This window comes from Kwoniella shandongensis, chromosome 6 (genome assembly GCF_008629635.2).
Source record: "Kwoniella shandongensis chromosome 6, complete sequence".
Classification (NCBI taxonomy): domain Eukaryota; kingdom Fungi; phylum Basidiomycota; class Tremellomycetes; order Tremellales; family Cryptococcaceae; genus Kwoniella; species Kwoniella shandongensis.
Genome location: NC_089292.1, coordinates 107,528 through 121,280, shown reverse-complemented (window position 1 = coordinate 121,280; position 13,753 = coordinate 107,528). Strand labels below are relative to the sequence as shown.

Genomic DNA, 13,753 nt, shown 5'->3' with positions numbered 1-13,753 from the left:
AGTCACGTGATCCACAAGGCGTCACCCGGTTAACGGCTCGTAACGGCTCGACCGCATTGCAACAGAACAACATCTCTCCGCCTTCTGTCTGTAGCATCGTCACAGTTGCCTGACTATCAACTCGGAGGATACGCAAGACCAATCACTACTCAGTAGGACGGACAGGGTGAATATTTCCAGCTCTTAGTCACTGAAGGTCAACACCAGTCCCTCGCACCCTTTCAGTCAACGGCCGCATCCAGTCCGACCCCTTGTCTCCTCTCTTCAACATGGACTTCAGTTTTCGGAACCCGATGTTCCCTGACGAGCCGCTGTATCAACCTGTTGGCAATCCCCATCTTATATCTCCCGTCTACATCCTCTCCATATTCCTCCTTATCGTCACGCCCTACACCCTCCTCTGCGTGCTCTTGATCCGACGCAGTGTCACTCGACCCTCCCGCCATCGGACGGCAACGGTCTTGGTCTTAGGGGATGTGGGTCGTAGTCCACGCATGATGTATCATGCCGAAAGTCTTTCGAAACACGGCTGGCAGACTTTCCTTGTAGGTTACGACGATACACCACCTATACCTGCACTATTGGAGAACCCTTTGGTCCAGGTCATAGGATTGTCAGAAGGCCCGAAATCGTTAATTGCGAAATTGCCTTGGATCCTCAGAGCACCGCTAAGAGTGGCACTACAAATATACTCCGTGGTCAGAATATGTATATGGACGATACCTTTCAACACGGAGATCTTGTTGGTGCAGAACCCTCCGTCCATTCCTACTTTGGCTTTGGCGCAGCTGGTCTCGGCAGTCACCGGAGCGAGATTAATTATCGATTGGCATAATACGGGTTACTCAATATTGGGCATGCGACTGGGCAAGAGGTCGCCGTTGGTCAAGATTGCCAGGTGGTAAGTGTGGGGAGACCGAAAAGGGACGAGAAGTATGGTGCAACGTAAATACTGATGATCTTTGGATAGGTTCGAGAGGTTCTTTGGTCAGAATGCTTTCGCCCATCTCTTTGTCACACGAGCACTTGAAGAGTACCTCGTGCGCGAATGGAGCTTATAGTGAGTCAGCTTATCTTGCAACATTATCCATATGATGCTCTGAAGATGTCCAGCTGAACCCATCTTGTCCCAACGCGCACAGCGGTCGCTCTGCTGTCTTACACGATCGGCCACCACCCAATTTCCGACGAACCGAAACCATGATCCAGCACGAGCTTTTCCAACGTCTTGTGCCCATCCTCTCCCCTCCTCTACCAGACTCTACCGCCTCATCCCTTCCCAGCACCGAAGATCCCAACTCAACATTATTCACAACGGTCCCCTCATCCCGATTACCTGTACTCCGACCTGATCGACCTGCTTTGGTCGTTTCCTCAACATCGTGGACTGCCGACGAGGATTTCTCATTGTTGATAACCGCCTTGGATCACTATCAATCACAAATCAGTACCAACGCTAATCTACCCAGACTGATCGTCATCATCACTGGCTTAGGCTCATTACGAGCATCGTTCGAAAAGACCGTTGCGGAAAGAGAACAGTCCAGAAGATGGAAAGATATCTTCGTACGATGCGTTTTCTTGCCTGCAAAAGATTATCCGACCTTGCTAGGATGTGCAGATTTGGGCGTCAGTCTACATAGCAGTTCGTCAGGGAGGGATCTGCCAATGAAAGTGGTTGATATGTTTGGTTGTGGAGTGCCGGTGTTGGCGAGGAAATTCGAATGTATTGGAGAACTGGTGAAAGAGGGTAAGAACGGAATGGTATTTCAAGATGGGAAAGAGATGGGAGAACAATTGGTGGTAAGTTTACCGTATCACAGAAGACACAGCTGAGAAATGGGAGAGTCTGCTGACCATTATATTTCACAGGATGTTCTCACATCTTTCCCTTCATCGGAGAAGCTGAACAAGCTCAAGGCATATTTCGATCCCGCCTCTCCTCACGTACCGAGACGACGAGCGACAATACTAGGTGAAAACGACGAAGTGGATGAGTGGAATTCGTGGGAAGACAATTGGGATAGGGTAATTTACGAGGGGATATTGAAGAACATCAAGAGACCATCATGAAATGGATCAATAGTTCACGCTGCAGTCATTCATAGTTCATTGCATTCTGTTTTTATCTCTTCTGTTCTGTTCTGTCCCAGTCATATGGTATTACTATGCAATTCTGCTTGACCTCCGCTCTGCTCTAGAACAAATCTACCTGGCCATTTCCATAACCCTTCACACCTCTAACTCTCGACTCGAATCCAAAGAGATCACCCTCATACGCCACCCATCCCTTCTTACCTCCTTCCAGATCGAGACCCAAAAGCTCATCGAGGTTCTTACTGACCAAGTCTAAAGCTGACGATTTTGTGAATGTCTCAGGGTTATTGGCGTACACCCAAGCGGCATCGTATCTGGTGTTTCGGGCTTGCCATTCTTCTACGATGCCTAAACCAACTTTAACGCCGTGCGAAGCGAGGTATGAGGGAAGCGTGTGGTTGGTGACAGGGGGTCCGGCGAGGAATCGACGGGAATCCCAATCGCCAGGATAGGATCGAGCGGGGGATACAATCACACCGATGTTGGCTTCGGCGAGTTCATCGGCGATCTATAAACCGTCGTACACATAAGCAAGGCACCCTATGAATCAATGAAGGGATAAACCACTCACCAACCAAGACTCGTGTCCGCCAAGAATCGTGATCTTGACCTTGTCTCCGACTTCCTTCTTGAGTCTCACCACAGCAGCAATCACATCCGCCTTACTAGTCTTGACGACCAAAGTCAATTCACCCTTTGCGGCCTTCTTCAACGCTTCAACCAACTCCGTCTTCTCATCAACTTCACCAAGCAAGAGCCTTCTAAGGATCGCAATCTTGGTAGAGATGGATGATTTCGAGTTGTCGTCAAGAGCGATATGCAAAGCCGCGTAAGGGTTCTGGATCGCACCTTCCGCGAGAGGGTGAGGAGCACCAGTAGAGAAAGCGTAAGAGATACCTTCGAACTCGGAGTTGGAGATGGGATAGGCCACGGCAGTTGTGACACCCGCTCGATAGGCGAGACTATTGAAAATGATCAGCTATAACCTAACTGTCAATGCGTATATCTAAACTTGCAGAGTATCCCTTCCACCGAATTGAGCACCATCAACGGCTCGCACGAGGATACCGTCCGTCACAGGTCCCTCCTCTTTCAACGGGTCTTGAGCGGTCTACATTGTACATAAACAAAGTCAGTCAATTGTTATCAATCGCCGCGATGAATTGCACTCACGCCGTCTCGCGTACTCTTCTCTTGTCTGATGTCCATCAAACCGACGAAACTGCCGACTGTGATCAAGCCCGGTGCGATACTTCCGCCCTTGAGATCGATGACTTCAAAGGCAGCGACATCACTCTCCTCAATCACACATTTGCCCATACACGTAATCTCTCCATCTTGAACCACGACGTCCCCACGACCGTTCTCGAATGTTGTCGCGTCAAAGTTATCAAAGTAATGAGCTGCCACATCCTGGAACAAGATGTTCTTGGCCGATTTCTTTGGTGTCAAGTCGGTTTCACCTCGCGTCGCAATAGTCTCTGTGATCTCCTTGTCCCATTTACCTTCGGAGAAGATCTTCTGGGCCTCGGCAGGTTTCTGGACAACGTGAGGGTTGATGATTTGCGGGATACCGTCGATGTATGTTTGTTTAGGGGTAGCACCGAGAGCAAGAGGGAAAGAGTCCCAGACAACGAGATCGGCATCGTAACCTGGTCGAACGTAACCGAGTCGGTGGTCGAGACCCATAGCCTTGGCTGGGTGAGTGGTGACTGATCCAAGAGATTGAGAGAAGTTGAGTCCGTAATGATGAGCCTCGAGTCGAGAACAAAATCAGCTTGATCTCTCGACTGATATATCTCAGAACTCACCTGAGAAGCCTCGTAGACGAGGAATCTACTGTCCAAAACAGGATGATCCGACTTCATGATGACTGACAAACCGTTGTCGGCCAAGATCTTGGGCGCGAACTCGGTCGCAGAGAAGTATGACTCTCGCTTGTACCTTGCGTTGGTGGCAAAGATAGCAACAGCAGGAGGTATAGCACCCCAGGCCTGCTTGACGAGGTCGGTGATGGACCAGAGGGAGTGGGCATGGTGAAAAGTGGCAATGGGGAATCTGAACTCGTTCGAGATCCTGACGATGGAATTGATATCGACCGGCTCGTAACAGTGGATGTTGACCTTGACTTTCCCGCGAATCACTTCGGCCAACGTATCGTATTCAAGACTTGTAGGGAAAGGAGTGGTTTGCGTCTTCGGGGATTCGCACCAACGATCTTGTTCGTCCTTGATCTTCTTCCCCTGGGTGTAGGCCTGCCGGAACTTGTAGTATGTGTCCATCCTTGTGTCTGAATAGACTCGGCTGGGATTTTCTCCACACGCAGATTTTAGAAAGAGCCATGCATCAGTCCTATCCCAGGAGCCATTGCCGTGAGTGTTGATGACGAAGGGAGGCTCAACCTGCATCGATTGAGGTGTATTTTCGTAAGTCCATCGGGGTTTGAACGTGAAAGCTTGACCGCCAATTGCTCCCGCTGATCCGGGCAAGACAAGCATGGTCGTGATACCTCCTGCGATAGAGTTGTTGAAGGCTACATCGTGCGTGTTGAAGCCGTCAAGAGAACGGAGCCAAGGTTGAGCGGACGCGTGAAGACTGTTTGTGTCGTCGGAACCTCGAAGAGCGGGTGCCGAATCGACTCCCTATGTAATTGTAGTCAGTGCCACATTCGTTCCGAGACGCGCCAGCTTTTGGATTTGACTTACCATATGAGAATGGGTATCTACTATACCTGGTGTCACCCAAGCACCACCAAGTTCGATCTCGTCCACATCGCTCTTATCTTTCACAAACGCGGCAAGTTCGTCCGGTGATCCAATCTTCCTAACCACTCCTCCATCGAGATACAGATCAGCTCCATAGAGGATCTCTGTACCATCCTTCTCTCCAGTCCAGACTGTACCGTTCTTAAGCCAAGTTGGTTTCGTACCCTTGACGAAACGGTCGTTGAACTTCCTCTTCTCGTCGAACGGTTTAGGGTTCGGTGGAGGTCTCGCGATAATCTCGCATTGTTTGATACCTTCCTGAATGAAACCAGGGAGAGGTTTCGAGGGGGATGGGAAGGGGAACTCGAAATCGAATTGATGAGTGATAAAGGTCGTGAGGAGAAGGAGCAAAACGCCGATGAGTAGAGATAGAGGATGTTTGTAAAATGGTTGTCGAGGATGATCTTTGATCAGGTCCGACGAGTCGACATCGTCAACGACAAGAGGAGCTTTCTCAAGGTCGTTGACGGTTGAAGGAAGTCTTGAAGCAGTATTACGAGCTTGGAGACCCATCTTGGATACGTTGATCTACTCTACACTCAGAAGGGGGAAACAACCTAGATTTGGCATCTCCATATATAACTGACATACGCTGCGATCGGTTAATATTGGCGGATCTCGTCACGTCGGCGGTATCCGACAAGTTTCAATTGGTATCGCGTGGTTACACCTAAGGGTCTCCCAATCACGCAACGGTGAGGCCATCCTATCCCGTCAATCAATCAGTCAATCAAGCATGCATGCAAACAATCGACAGCCAGGACGGGTGCCCGCCTGCTCATTGGCCGCTTCACTGATGCTAATCCAAATAACGTATGATGCTTCTACCCTCATCTCGTAGTATAATCTGTGCTAGTACTGTATCAACCCCATTACGATCAACCCATTTTCCCGTCTTATGATACAGTGTCCATGATTACTTGCGCTTGAATCTCTACCATGCTCTCCTATATACTGACATCTTCGTCCATCCATCCTGGCGTATTGGGATCTCTCACACTGAGCACTTTTCTCTCGGTCCCTGTCATTCCAGGCGTTGCTGTCACTCCATCAAGCTTGGCAAGTAACATGGCTGCGCTCTTGTGAGGGGTCGACACATCCGTTCTCGGAGCGAACGCGTTGATCTGCCTTGAGGGCGCTGACAATTCGATCAGGTCGCCAGTTTCGTTCGCTACCTGTGCTGAACTTGCTTTCGTATGCACTGGCGGTCGTGTCGCTGATCGCTGGTTGAATACGACACCTTCCATCTCGTCGTCAGTCGTGTCAAGCGTCTCGTCGCCCAGTTCTGATGTTGCAGGTAGAGTGGAAGCTTTTGAAGCTCCTGACCGAGCCGATACTGAACCAAAGGGGTCTGATGAGGTTGATGGCAGACCCATACCATTGAGATACGTCTCCTCTGTGACCATTTTAGCTGGAGCAAAGCTTGGAGCTTGAGGCAAGTGGGTCGTGTCTGTAGTGAGAAGAGGGGAAAGTGGCTTGGGTGGAGCAACGGTTATCGGTGATTGCGGAGCGGAAGCCGTTGAAGCAGCTCTTGCGCGTGACAGCTCCACCTTGAGAGGGGAAGGCTTGTGTGCGCTGTTTGCGAGGGTCGAAACCTTACTTCGAGGAGTCGGTGGAAGAGGAACATCTCCTGGACTCGTCGGAAGCGGGATCTCAGAAGGCTTGACCCTAGCCGGACTCTCTGGCAGCTTGATCATCTCCGGTCTAACCCTGGCTCTACCACTCGAGGTGGAAGAAGAAGTCGAGGCTTGAAGACTGGATGGTGCAGCGGAAGCTGAGACAGCGCGTGCTTTGCTGCTTTGCGGTCGGAAAGATGGAAGAGGAGCTTTTAGGCGGATCTTTTCCTTCTTGGCAGGTGGTAATGGGACTTGAGAAGTCACAGTCGGTTTCCTTGCTGCGCTGACCACGCGAATAGGTGCCGCCCTCGTGACAGCAGGAACAGCTGGTTTGGCAACGGGTTTCGGTTCAGGTTTCGTAGTCTTCACTGATGGCACAGGAGGCTTTGTTGGCGCCACAGATCCTTGCTTGGTCGCAGTCGAGACTGCCGCCAGTGGCTTGCTTGACGTGGAGCTAGAGAGCGTCGAGACTTTTGCTGTCGTCGATGTCGCTACGGTTGGCTTGGAAACAACCGTTGAAGCAGGAGCAGGTTTGCTGACAGAAACTGCCCTGGCCGCGGAGGCAGCAGTCGAAGCCGTGAGACTGGTCGGCTTGAACGGTTTGCGACTGATCGGTGCGCTGACAGTTCTGGCGGTTCTGGCGGGTGGGACGGGAGGTTTGCGGGTAACGGGCGGCTGCTTCGGTTTGATTGTGGCTGACGAGTTACTGGAGACAACCTTAGGTCGTGAGGGTGCTAGTTTGTTTACAGCAATCGGCTCAGCGGGCGGCATCACAACAGCCGCCGTTGTGATAGACGATACGTTGACCGTGCCATCATTAAGTGACGATGTCGGTTGGATATCCGTCGCAGCTTCAGATGTCGCTGGAAGTGTCTCGGAAGGTCTTTCAGACTCGGTTCGGCGTGGTTCGGGTGGCGCCTCCTCTTGCTTCTCCAGAACAGCCGTGTGCACGTCTCCGTTTCCTACTGCCAACTCCTCTTTCTCGTCCTGCTTAATCTCAGCTACAGTCCGCGTTTGCCCGTCTTCGGCATCCGCCACGCCCGGCTCTAGCGCCAGCTTCGCAGACTCTCGAACAGGTGATCCCGGTAACTCCACCTTCGCGGCCATTTCCACTATTTTTCTCGATTCTTCAGTCTCTAACCCCTTCAATGGTGAAGCAGGATAGACTTCTTCCTTCATGTTGATCAAATCGTCCGACTTCTCCTCCTCTTCGTCTGCTTTGACATCACCCGAAGTCGATCGGATCAGGACCGGCATGAGTGGAGAATCAACATGGGCTGTTTGAGCCGGCGCAGGAGAAGTAAATGGTTCTGGTGCAGATGCTGCCACGTGCTCGCGAGGAGCAGCGCGTTTGACCGTTTCCACGGGTGTTGTTTTCCCCGTGTCCTGAACTTCCGCGTCGTCTTTGGCCAACATCTTCCCTGTCCACGCAGGTGTTTTGCTAGCATTCTCATCTTCAGCGATGGTGCCGACTGGAGCGGTGACCACTCTTCTATGCGCATGACCAAGCGGTGGAGGTCGTCTGCCAATGCCTGCATGAGCTGTTCGGACCGCACCACGCAATACAGTCGTACCACTCGGAGTGACTATCGGATGTTCGCCATAAGGTGGATCGATGGCGCCGTCATCGTCAGAAGGCTGAATGATGCGCACAATCCTGGCAGGCGGGGCGAATCGACGAGGAGGAGGAGCGGTTTCAGAAGGATCGGCCGGAAGCGACATGGTGGACAGGGCGTTGGACAGGGTCGGACGAACAGGTTTGGACAAAGGATTGTATTTGCCTGATTCGTGATCGCCCGGTTGTGCGAAAATATTGGTGGAAGGGAGGATGTTGTGCGAGACGGACCTTCCATGGCGACCCAGGGCTCCTAGACCTGCCACGTCGAAATGTCTACCAGGTCCTGACGATACCGAGCGCGATAGAACGGGTTGTGTAGCTGGAAGTTGGTCTGCCTCTTCCTCTTCGTGCGCGGATAGAGGCTCGGGCTCTTTTCTGGGCGATGTACGTCGAGATGGTCCAGGCTCCGCGGGTGCAGTACGCGTTGCCGGAGGAGCTGTTGGTCGCTGAGGACGAGAATTGAGTGCTTGAACTCTATTGTTCTGTGGCCTTGCCGCTGCTGAACCTAGGGATGATGTCGAAGATGTGGCGGAAACGGACCGCAAAGAAGGCGCGACTGGACGCGATGCAGCTTTAGGTTTCGACGGTCCTGCGCCATTGGCTGGAGGCATCTCAAGGTATCGCCTGATGGTCGGGGTGAGAGGTGCAGAAAATCTGTGAACACATCGTCAGCGAGATCTCCTTGGCCGCAATATAGATCACACCACTTACTCGTCCACTCGCTCCGGCCATATCTCTTGGAACTTCGCCCAGACTCTTCTACCTGTCTGCCTCACTTCAGGATCCTTATCCGTTGCCATCTTCTTGACACAGTCTTCCAACATCGTCGCTCCCTTTTCTCCAAAAGTCTCTTTCTCCCACTCCTTCATCGCCCGTTCAATCCCAATCCCACATCCTCTCCTACAACTCGTCGCGTTATCGCTCAAACCCCTTTTCATTTCTGGTAATATGGCGAATAGATGACAATGGGTAATGATGGTGATGAAACATTTTTCGGCACGTTTGAGGAAGACCTTGTTGGGTCTACCGAGGAGGTCGATAAGTGGTTCGAGGTAGAGGTTCACAAGGGGTTTGAAGTTGTTCGATAATCGAGGTGCAAATGTTTGCAAGAGGTCTGTCGAAACACCTGATAATCGACCTCGATCCGAGAGCATCTGCGCGGTCATCCCAAAATCAACATGCTTGAACAGGACCCGTAGAAGCGGATACACTTACACATTTTGCCAATTTCGGTCCTACGCCTTTCCTCCCAACTCCCTCGATATACATCTCTAGATGCTTATATCCTCCTCCTCTAGTCACCGCCGCGAATCTGATGATCGCTTTCTCAAACTTCTCCCATGTGTCTTCCTTCTCTTCTGGTGCCAATGCATATGTGAGGTCTTCGAGTTCTGCTTGTAGATGCTGAGGCGTCGGACACTGAGTTTTGATATTTGTTTATCTCTTCGGTCAGTTCCTTGCCTATGCGTGGTCTTCTTGTTCGAGTGATAATGACTTACAGGTATTTTGGCATCTGGAGCGATTGCAGGCGCCATCTTGACCTCTTATACGCGTGAAGCGACGTGGACGAGTGCAGATAAGGCGATTTGATCTCAAGTGAAGTAATTGTGAGGACTGAAAGAAAGAAAAGAAACTCGCGTTGAATGATGTTTAGCATGTGAGAGTGTCAACAAACAGAACGGAATCAAATTGGTGTCTGCAATGCTGCATCCCACGTGGAAAACAACGAAAGCCAAAAACTTGGAATCATCATTCCTCCATCTGACTTTGTTCAATTTCACTTCACCTTCTCATCATCTGTGCATACACACATACAGACACCTCGATGAACACACGTAGATAGCATACATTGGACCAACGATGAGCGGAAACGGTAAAGAGGCAGTACGTCTCTGTGAACATATCGTTCGACAGGCTTTTGGCGAAATCGTCTGTGTGAGTCTCGGATCCCTTCCTTCTGTCCTAGCGTCTCGCACTAACAAGGTTGTATGCAGCGTGTCGCCTCTACTCTTCTCAACCGTGGTAGATTGCCTGCGCCGACAATAGCCCGTTTAGCTGGACTACCTCGACCCACAACTTATGCCGCTCTACTCATCCTCATCCAACATGATCTGGTCCAGTCAAACGGTGCATCCTATAAAGATACAGGGGAGGATGAGCAATACGAGTTCGATGTGATGGAATGTATGATGAGGATGAGATGGGGGAGGATATTGGCGATCACACACGAGAAGCTGGATGACGTGGTGAGTGCTTATCGTCAACAAACGTAAGAAGTGACCAAGCTGATGGATTGTCATGTGATGTAGGCACTCGAGGTTGTTCGACAACTCATGATCTTTGGGAAACTCAAAGTACCAGAGATCATCGCAACGTGTGGAGGACAGCACGATGCTCTACGTGAGTTGGGATTGTTTGGTAGCAGAAGAACCATAGCTGAGAGTCTTCCAGGTGCTGTCGCTGTGAGCGATGCGATCATTGCCCTTCTACGAGGCCGTTTCCTCCATGCTTCCCATCCCGAGCTAGCTATCTTGGAGTCAGATCAAATCGCGAGACGTTACGCTGTGAGTACTCGATCACTTCGCACATATCGATTAACATCACTAATGCCGCATCTCTTCAGGCTGCTCGTCGACGTCTAGTGGTGGCCAGAGGCAGCGCTTTACTTTCTCCCCAAGATCAGACCAATCTCAATGACGAAGCGCAATTCCAAGTGCGCCAAGAACGAGAAGAACAACGAGATATCCATCGCGTATTGATACAAAAAGCCAAAGTCGACAAAGACAAGAAGAGACGGAAGGGCAAAGCTGTTGAAGAATTCGATTACGAGCTGAAGAACGACGTCCCACTTCGAGTTAACTATGATCGATATGGGGTGTTGATCAGAAACGAATTGATCGTGAAAGCTGCAGAGGATAGATGGAACAAAGGTGCCGGTGTGGTGATGCGTGCGGTACTTGATGCGGCGTTGAGAGATACCTCGGTACTTTCAGACGACAGGACACACGATGCCGTCGGACCCGTCGAAATCATGGATAGAATACCAAATTCCGATTACCCGGTCTTACTCGCGGGTCTCGGTGTCAGTTCGAAGACGGCGATATCGGATTTGGTCAGACATTATCTCAATATCCTAGCGGGAGAAGACCAGATGGTGGGAGCGGGTGGGGTGTTCTTGCAGAAAGAAGGAACGACGAATCCGGGATACCAAGTGGAATTGGAAGCGATCTGCAAGAGACTCAGAGAAACGATGTTGACGGAATTGGTCAGACAGAAATTGGGAGACAAAGCGGCGAGGGTGTTGACGGTGGTTTCCAAGTCGAGCAAGGTGTTTGAGACGACGGTAAGTATCTGCGGTACTCATGCACATCAGACAGAAGGGCGCATACTGACAAATTATGCTCCATTGTCAGGTCCGAGATTGTGCGATGGTACCATTGAAAGAAGCGCGTCGTCTTCTCGCCGAACTACAAAGATTATCTCTCGTCGAAACGCAAGAAGTTCCTAAGACCGGTGCAAAATCACGAGCTGGCCTTCCTCCTTCTATGGAATACCATCTATGGGCTGTCGACCTTCCTCGAGTCTATGGCGTCCTCCTCACTGGAGTATACAAGACCTTGGCAAATATAATACAACGTAAAGCGAAAGAAGTGGAAAAGCGGAAATTGCCTTTGGCGAGAGAAGCAAGGGTATTGGGACATGAAGGTGGGAGAGGGTTATTGCAATTGAAGGATCAGGAAGATTTGGCGGATCTGGATGATGCGTTGAACAAATTGAGTTTGGCAGAGACGAGGAGCGAACTCGTAGTGTTTATATTGAGAGATCTGCCTGGATGGCCAGGACAAAAGTAGGCACGCCTGGAGGGGCGTTTACAGTTACTTATGTATTTGGTATTTTTTACCACCAATCGGCATCTCGTGCTGTTGCACAAGCGTTGACTACACATTCCCAAACCCTCCGTCTGCTTCGCCAACCCTTGTGGCTATTCCACCATATCCAGACATCTCTGGTCGTCCACTTTTTGTCAGAAAAGTTCAGGGCAGCAGGCACGTTTTGGTCGAGCGATGACTGACTTTCAGCTCGTTGTAATGCTTCTTGAACGGGAATCGCAAACTCCTCATCTAACACTAATGCTAGCTGATCAGCCAACTCGTCCCTTACACCACCTGGAGTTGATTGCCATCTAATCAGTAAATTGTACTTCAAATGCGATATCGACGAAAGGGTCATATATTTCCATATGGACGAAGGCAGATAAATTTCATACAGTTGTTTCGAAGTGAGGAGTAGAGCTGTCAGTGAACGTATTTGCGATTGAGACAATTGGTCGGCACTGATGTCATTATCGTTGGTACGAGCAACGCTAGGAATGTCGATAAGATGGAGGGATATTCCTGTTAATATGGAAGGTGGGAGATTGAGCAATGGTGAGTTCTGGACTGCTTGTGTTCGTGTTGGGATAGGTCGCTCATAAGAAGAAGAAGGTAGACCGATGGTGGAGGGAGAAACAAGCTCATCCTACCACCGAGTCAACAAGGTTAGTTATACAATAAGCACAAGTTTCCAATTTACCTCCTTTAGCTGTTATCACGGGCGGTTGGTCTAGCTACAGACCCTTGATATGACAGAGCACTTACCTCCGTATAATGTGTTTCTCCTTCTTCCCATCTTTCTCGTTGTTCAAAAGTCCCCATCCAACACCCCGGCTTTAGAATCACCTTCCTCGTTGCACTCTCTCCTACTTGCGCTTGAGTTCCGTCCGTCTCTTCACTGCGGTGGACAGACCACGGTCCCCATCCTGTCCATTTCGGGATAGACCAAGCCAACATCATCTCTTCTTCATGTTCCCTCGTTCGCGTATCCCACCCTGTCTCTGACAGTTCCTCTGGGGGTGGGACGGTGTGGAATATCGAGCGATGGATCGTACGTCGTACACTATCTAGAGAATATGAATGGATAGGTACTTTACGTTTCGCATCCGTTCTCTTCCCTTCGATCGATTGTTTGGGGTCACTCGCATTGGACGAGCATGAGGGGGGATGGTATTGATCAGGATGTATTATACCGCTCCGGAGACGGAGGTAATACCATGAATATAACCATGCTTCTCCATTCGTTGTATGTCCATCATCAGCTTTGTCCATTTGCAAGACCTCAGTCGTAGTAGAAACACCGTGAGTATTATCTTTCTTTTCGTTGGGTGAGAGCGATTTCTGCATGGCTGGCAAATAAGGACCGGGAGTTGAGTCTGAGAGCGAAGAGGTGACTGGGAACAGACATGGACAAGCACATATCGCGCAGTAGAGAGACATCGTTCTTATTTCTTTCGTTTCCTGCTCCGAGTGTTCCACTCTTCAATTAACTTAATAGATTGCCCAACTTGATGAGAAGGAAAGTCGACCTTTGCGTCACAGTGGTCCTCCCATCCATCTAATTAGCAATGCGTGCGCTCCGTTGATGAGCACTTTCTCGTGTGATTCCTTTTATGACCACTCGTACTCGTACTTGTCGTAACGACGTCCTTTCAGACCCGACCCGAGCTCCTTTCAAGGCGAGGGGGCCCAAGGTCTTGACTACACCTCATCAACCTCGGCCAGTCAGAGATGTCCAAAGTTGATCCACCTTACTCGAGGACGATAATCTCGTAATAAGTTTGG

The 13,753-nt window shown here is 50.4% G+C and overlaps 5 protein-coding genes across 5 annotated transcripts; 2 read left to right on the top strand and 3 right to left on the bottom strand.

Annotated features, from left to right (window-relative positions):
- Positions 1–269: 269 nt before the first annotated feature.
- On the top strand, positions 270–2,073 carry CI109_103364 (uncharacterized protein; the record flags this gene model as incomplete). Its single annotated transcript, XM_032005592.1, has 4 exons — positions 270–901; positions 971–1,060; positions 1,143–1,803; positions 1,873–2,073. 4 exons carry the CDS (start codon positions 270–272, stop codon positions 2,071–2,073), a joined length of 1,584 nt encoding a protein of 527 aa, XP_031860081.1.
- A 124-nt stretch (positions 2,074–2,197) lies between these two features.
- On the bottom strand, positions 2,198–5,375 carry CI109_103363 (uncharacterized protein; the record flags this gene model as incomplete). The annotated part of the gene is made up of 6 exons (XM_065967285.1): positions 2,198–2,605; positions 2,669–3,059; positions 3,114–3,208; positions 3,271–3,852; positions 3,909–4,739; positions 4,803–5,375. The coding sequence occupies 6 exons, from the start codon at positions 5,373–5,375 to the stop codon at positions 2,198–2,200; spliced, it is 2,880 nt and encodes a 959-aa protein (XP_065823357.1).
- Positions 5,376–5,809: 434 nt separating this feature from the next.
- Positions 5,810–9,631, bottom strand: CI109_103362 (uncharacterized protein; the record flags this gene model as incomplete). The annotated part of the gene is made up of 4 exons (XM_065967284.1): positions 5,810–8,750; positions 8,808–9,250; positions 9,312–9,515; positions 9,596–9,631. The coding sequence occupies 4 exons, from the start codon at positions 9,629–9,631 to the stop codon at positions 5,810–5,812; spliced, it is 3,624 nt and encodes a 1,207-aa protein (XP_065823356.1).
- A 325-nt stretch (positions 9,632–9,956) lies between these two features.
- CI109_103361 (uncharacterized protein) lies at positions 9,957–11,947 on the top strand (the record flags this gene model as incomplete). Its single annotated transcript, XM_032005589.1, has 6 exons — positions 9,957–10,031; positions 10,091–10,342; positions 10,406–10,496; positions 10,548–10,660; positions 10,720–11,439; positions 11,510–11,947. 6 exons carry the CDS (start codon positions 9,957–9,959, stop codon positions 11,945–11,947), a joined length of 1,689 nt encoding a protein of 562 aa, XP_031860078.1.
- Positions 11,948–11,993: 46 nt separating this feature from the next.
- On the bottom strand, positions 11,994–13,315 carry CI109_103360 (uncharacterized protein; the record flags this gene model as incomplete). Its single annotated transcript, XM_032005588.2, has 2 exons — positions 11,994–12,614; positions 12,734–13,315. 2 exons carry the CDS (start codon positions 13,313–13,315, stop codon positions 11,994–11,996), a joined length of 1,203 nt encoding a protein of 400 aa, XP_031860077.2.
- Positions 13,316–13,753: the final 438 nt, after the last annotated feature.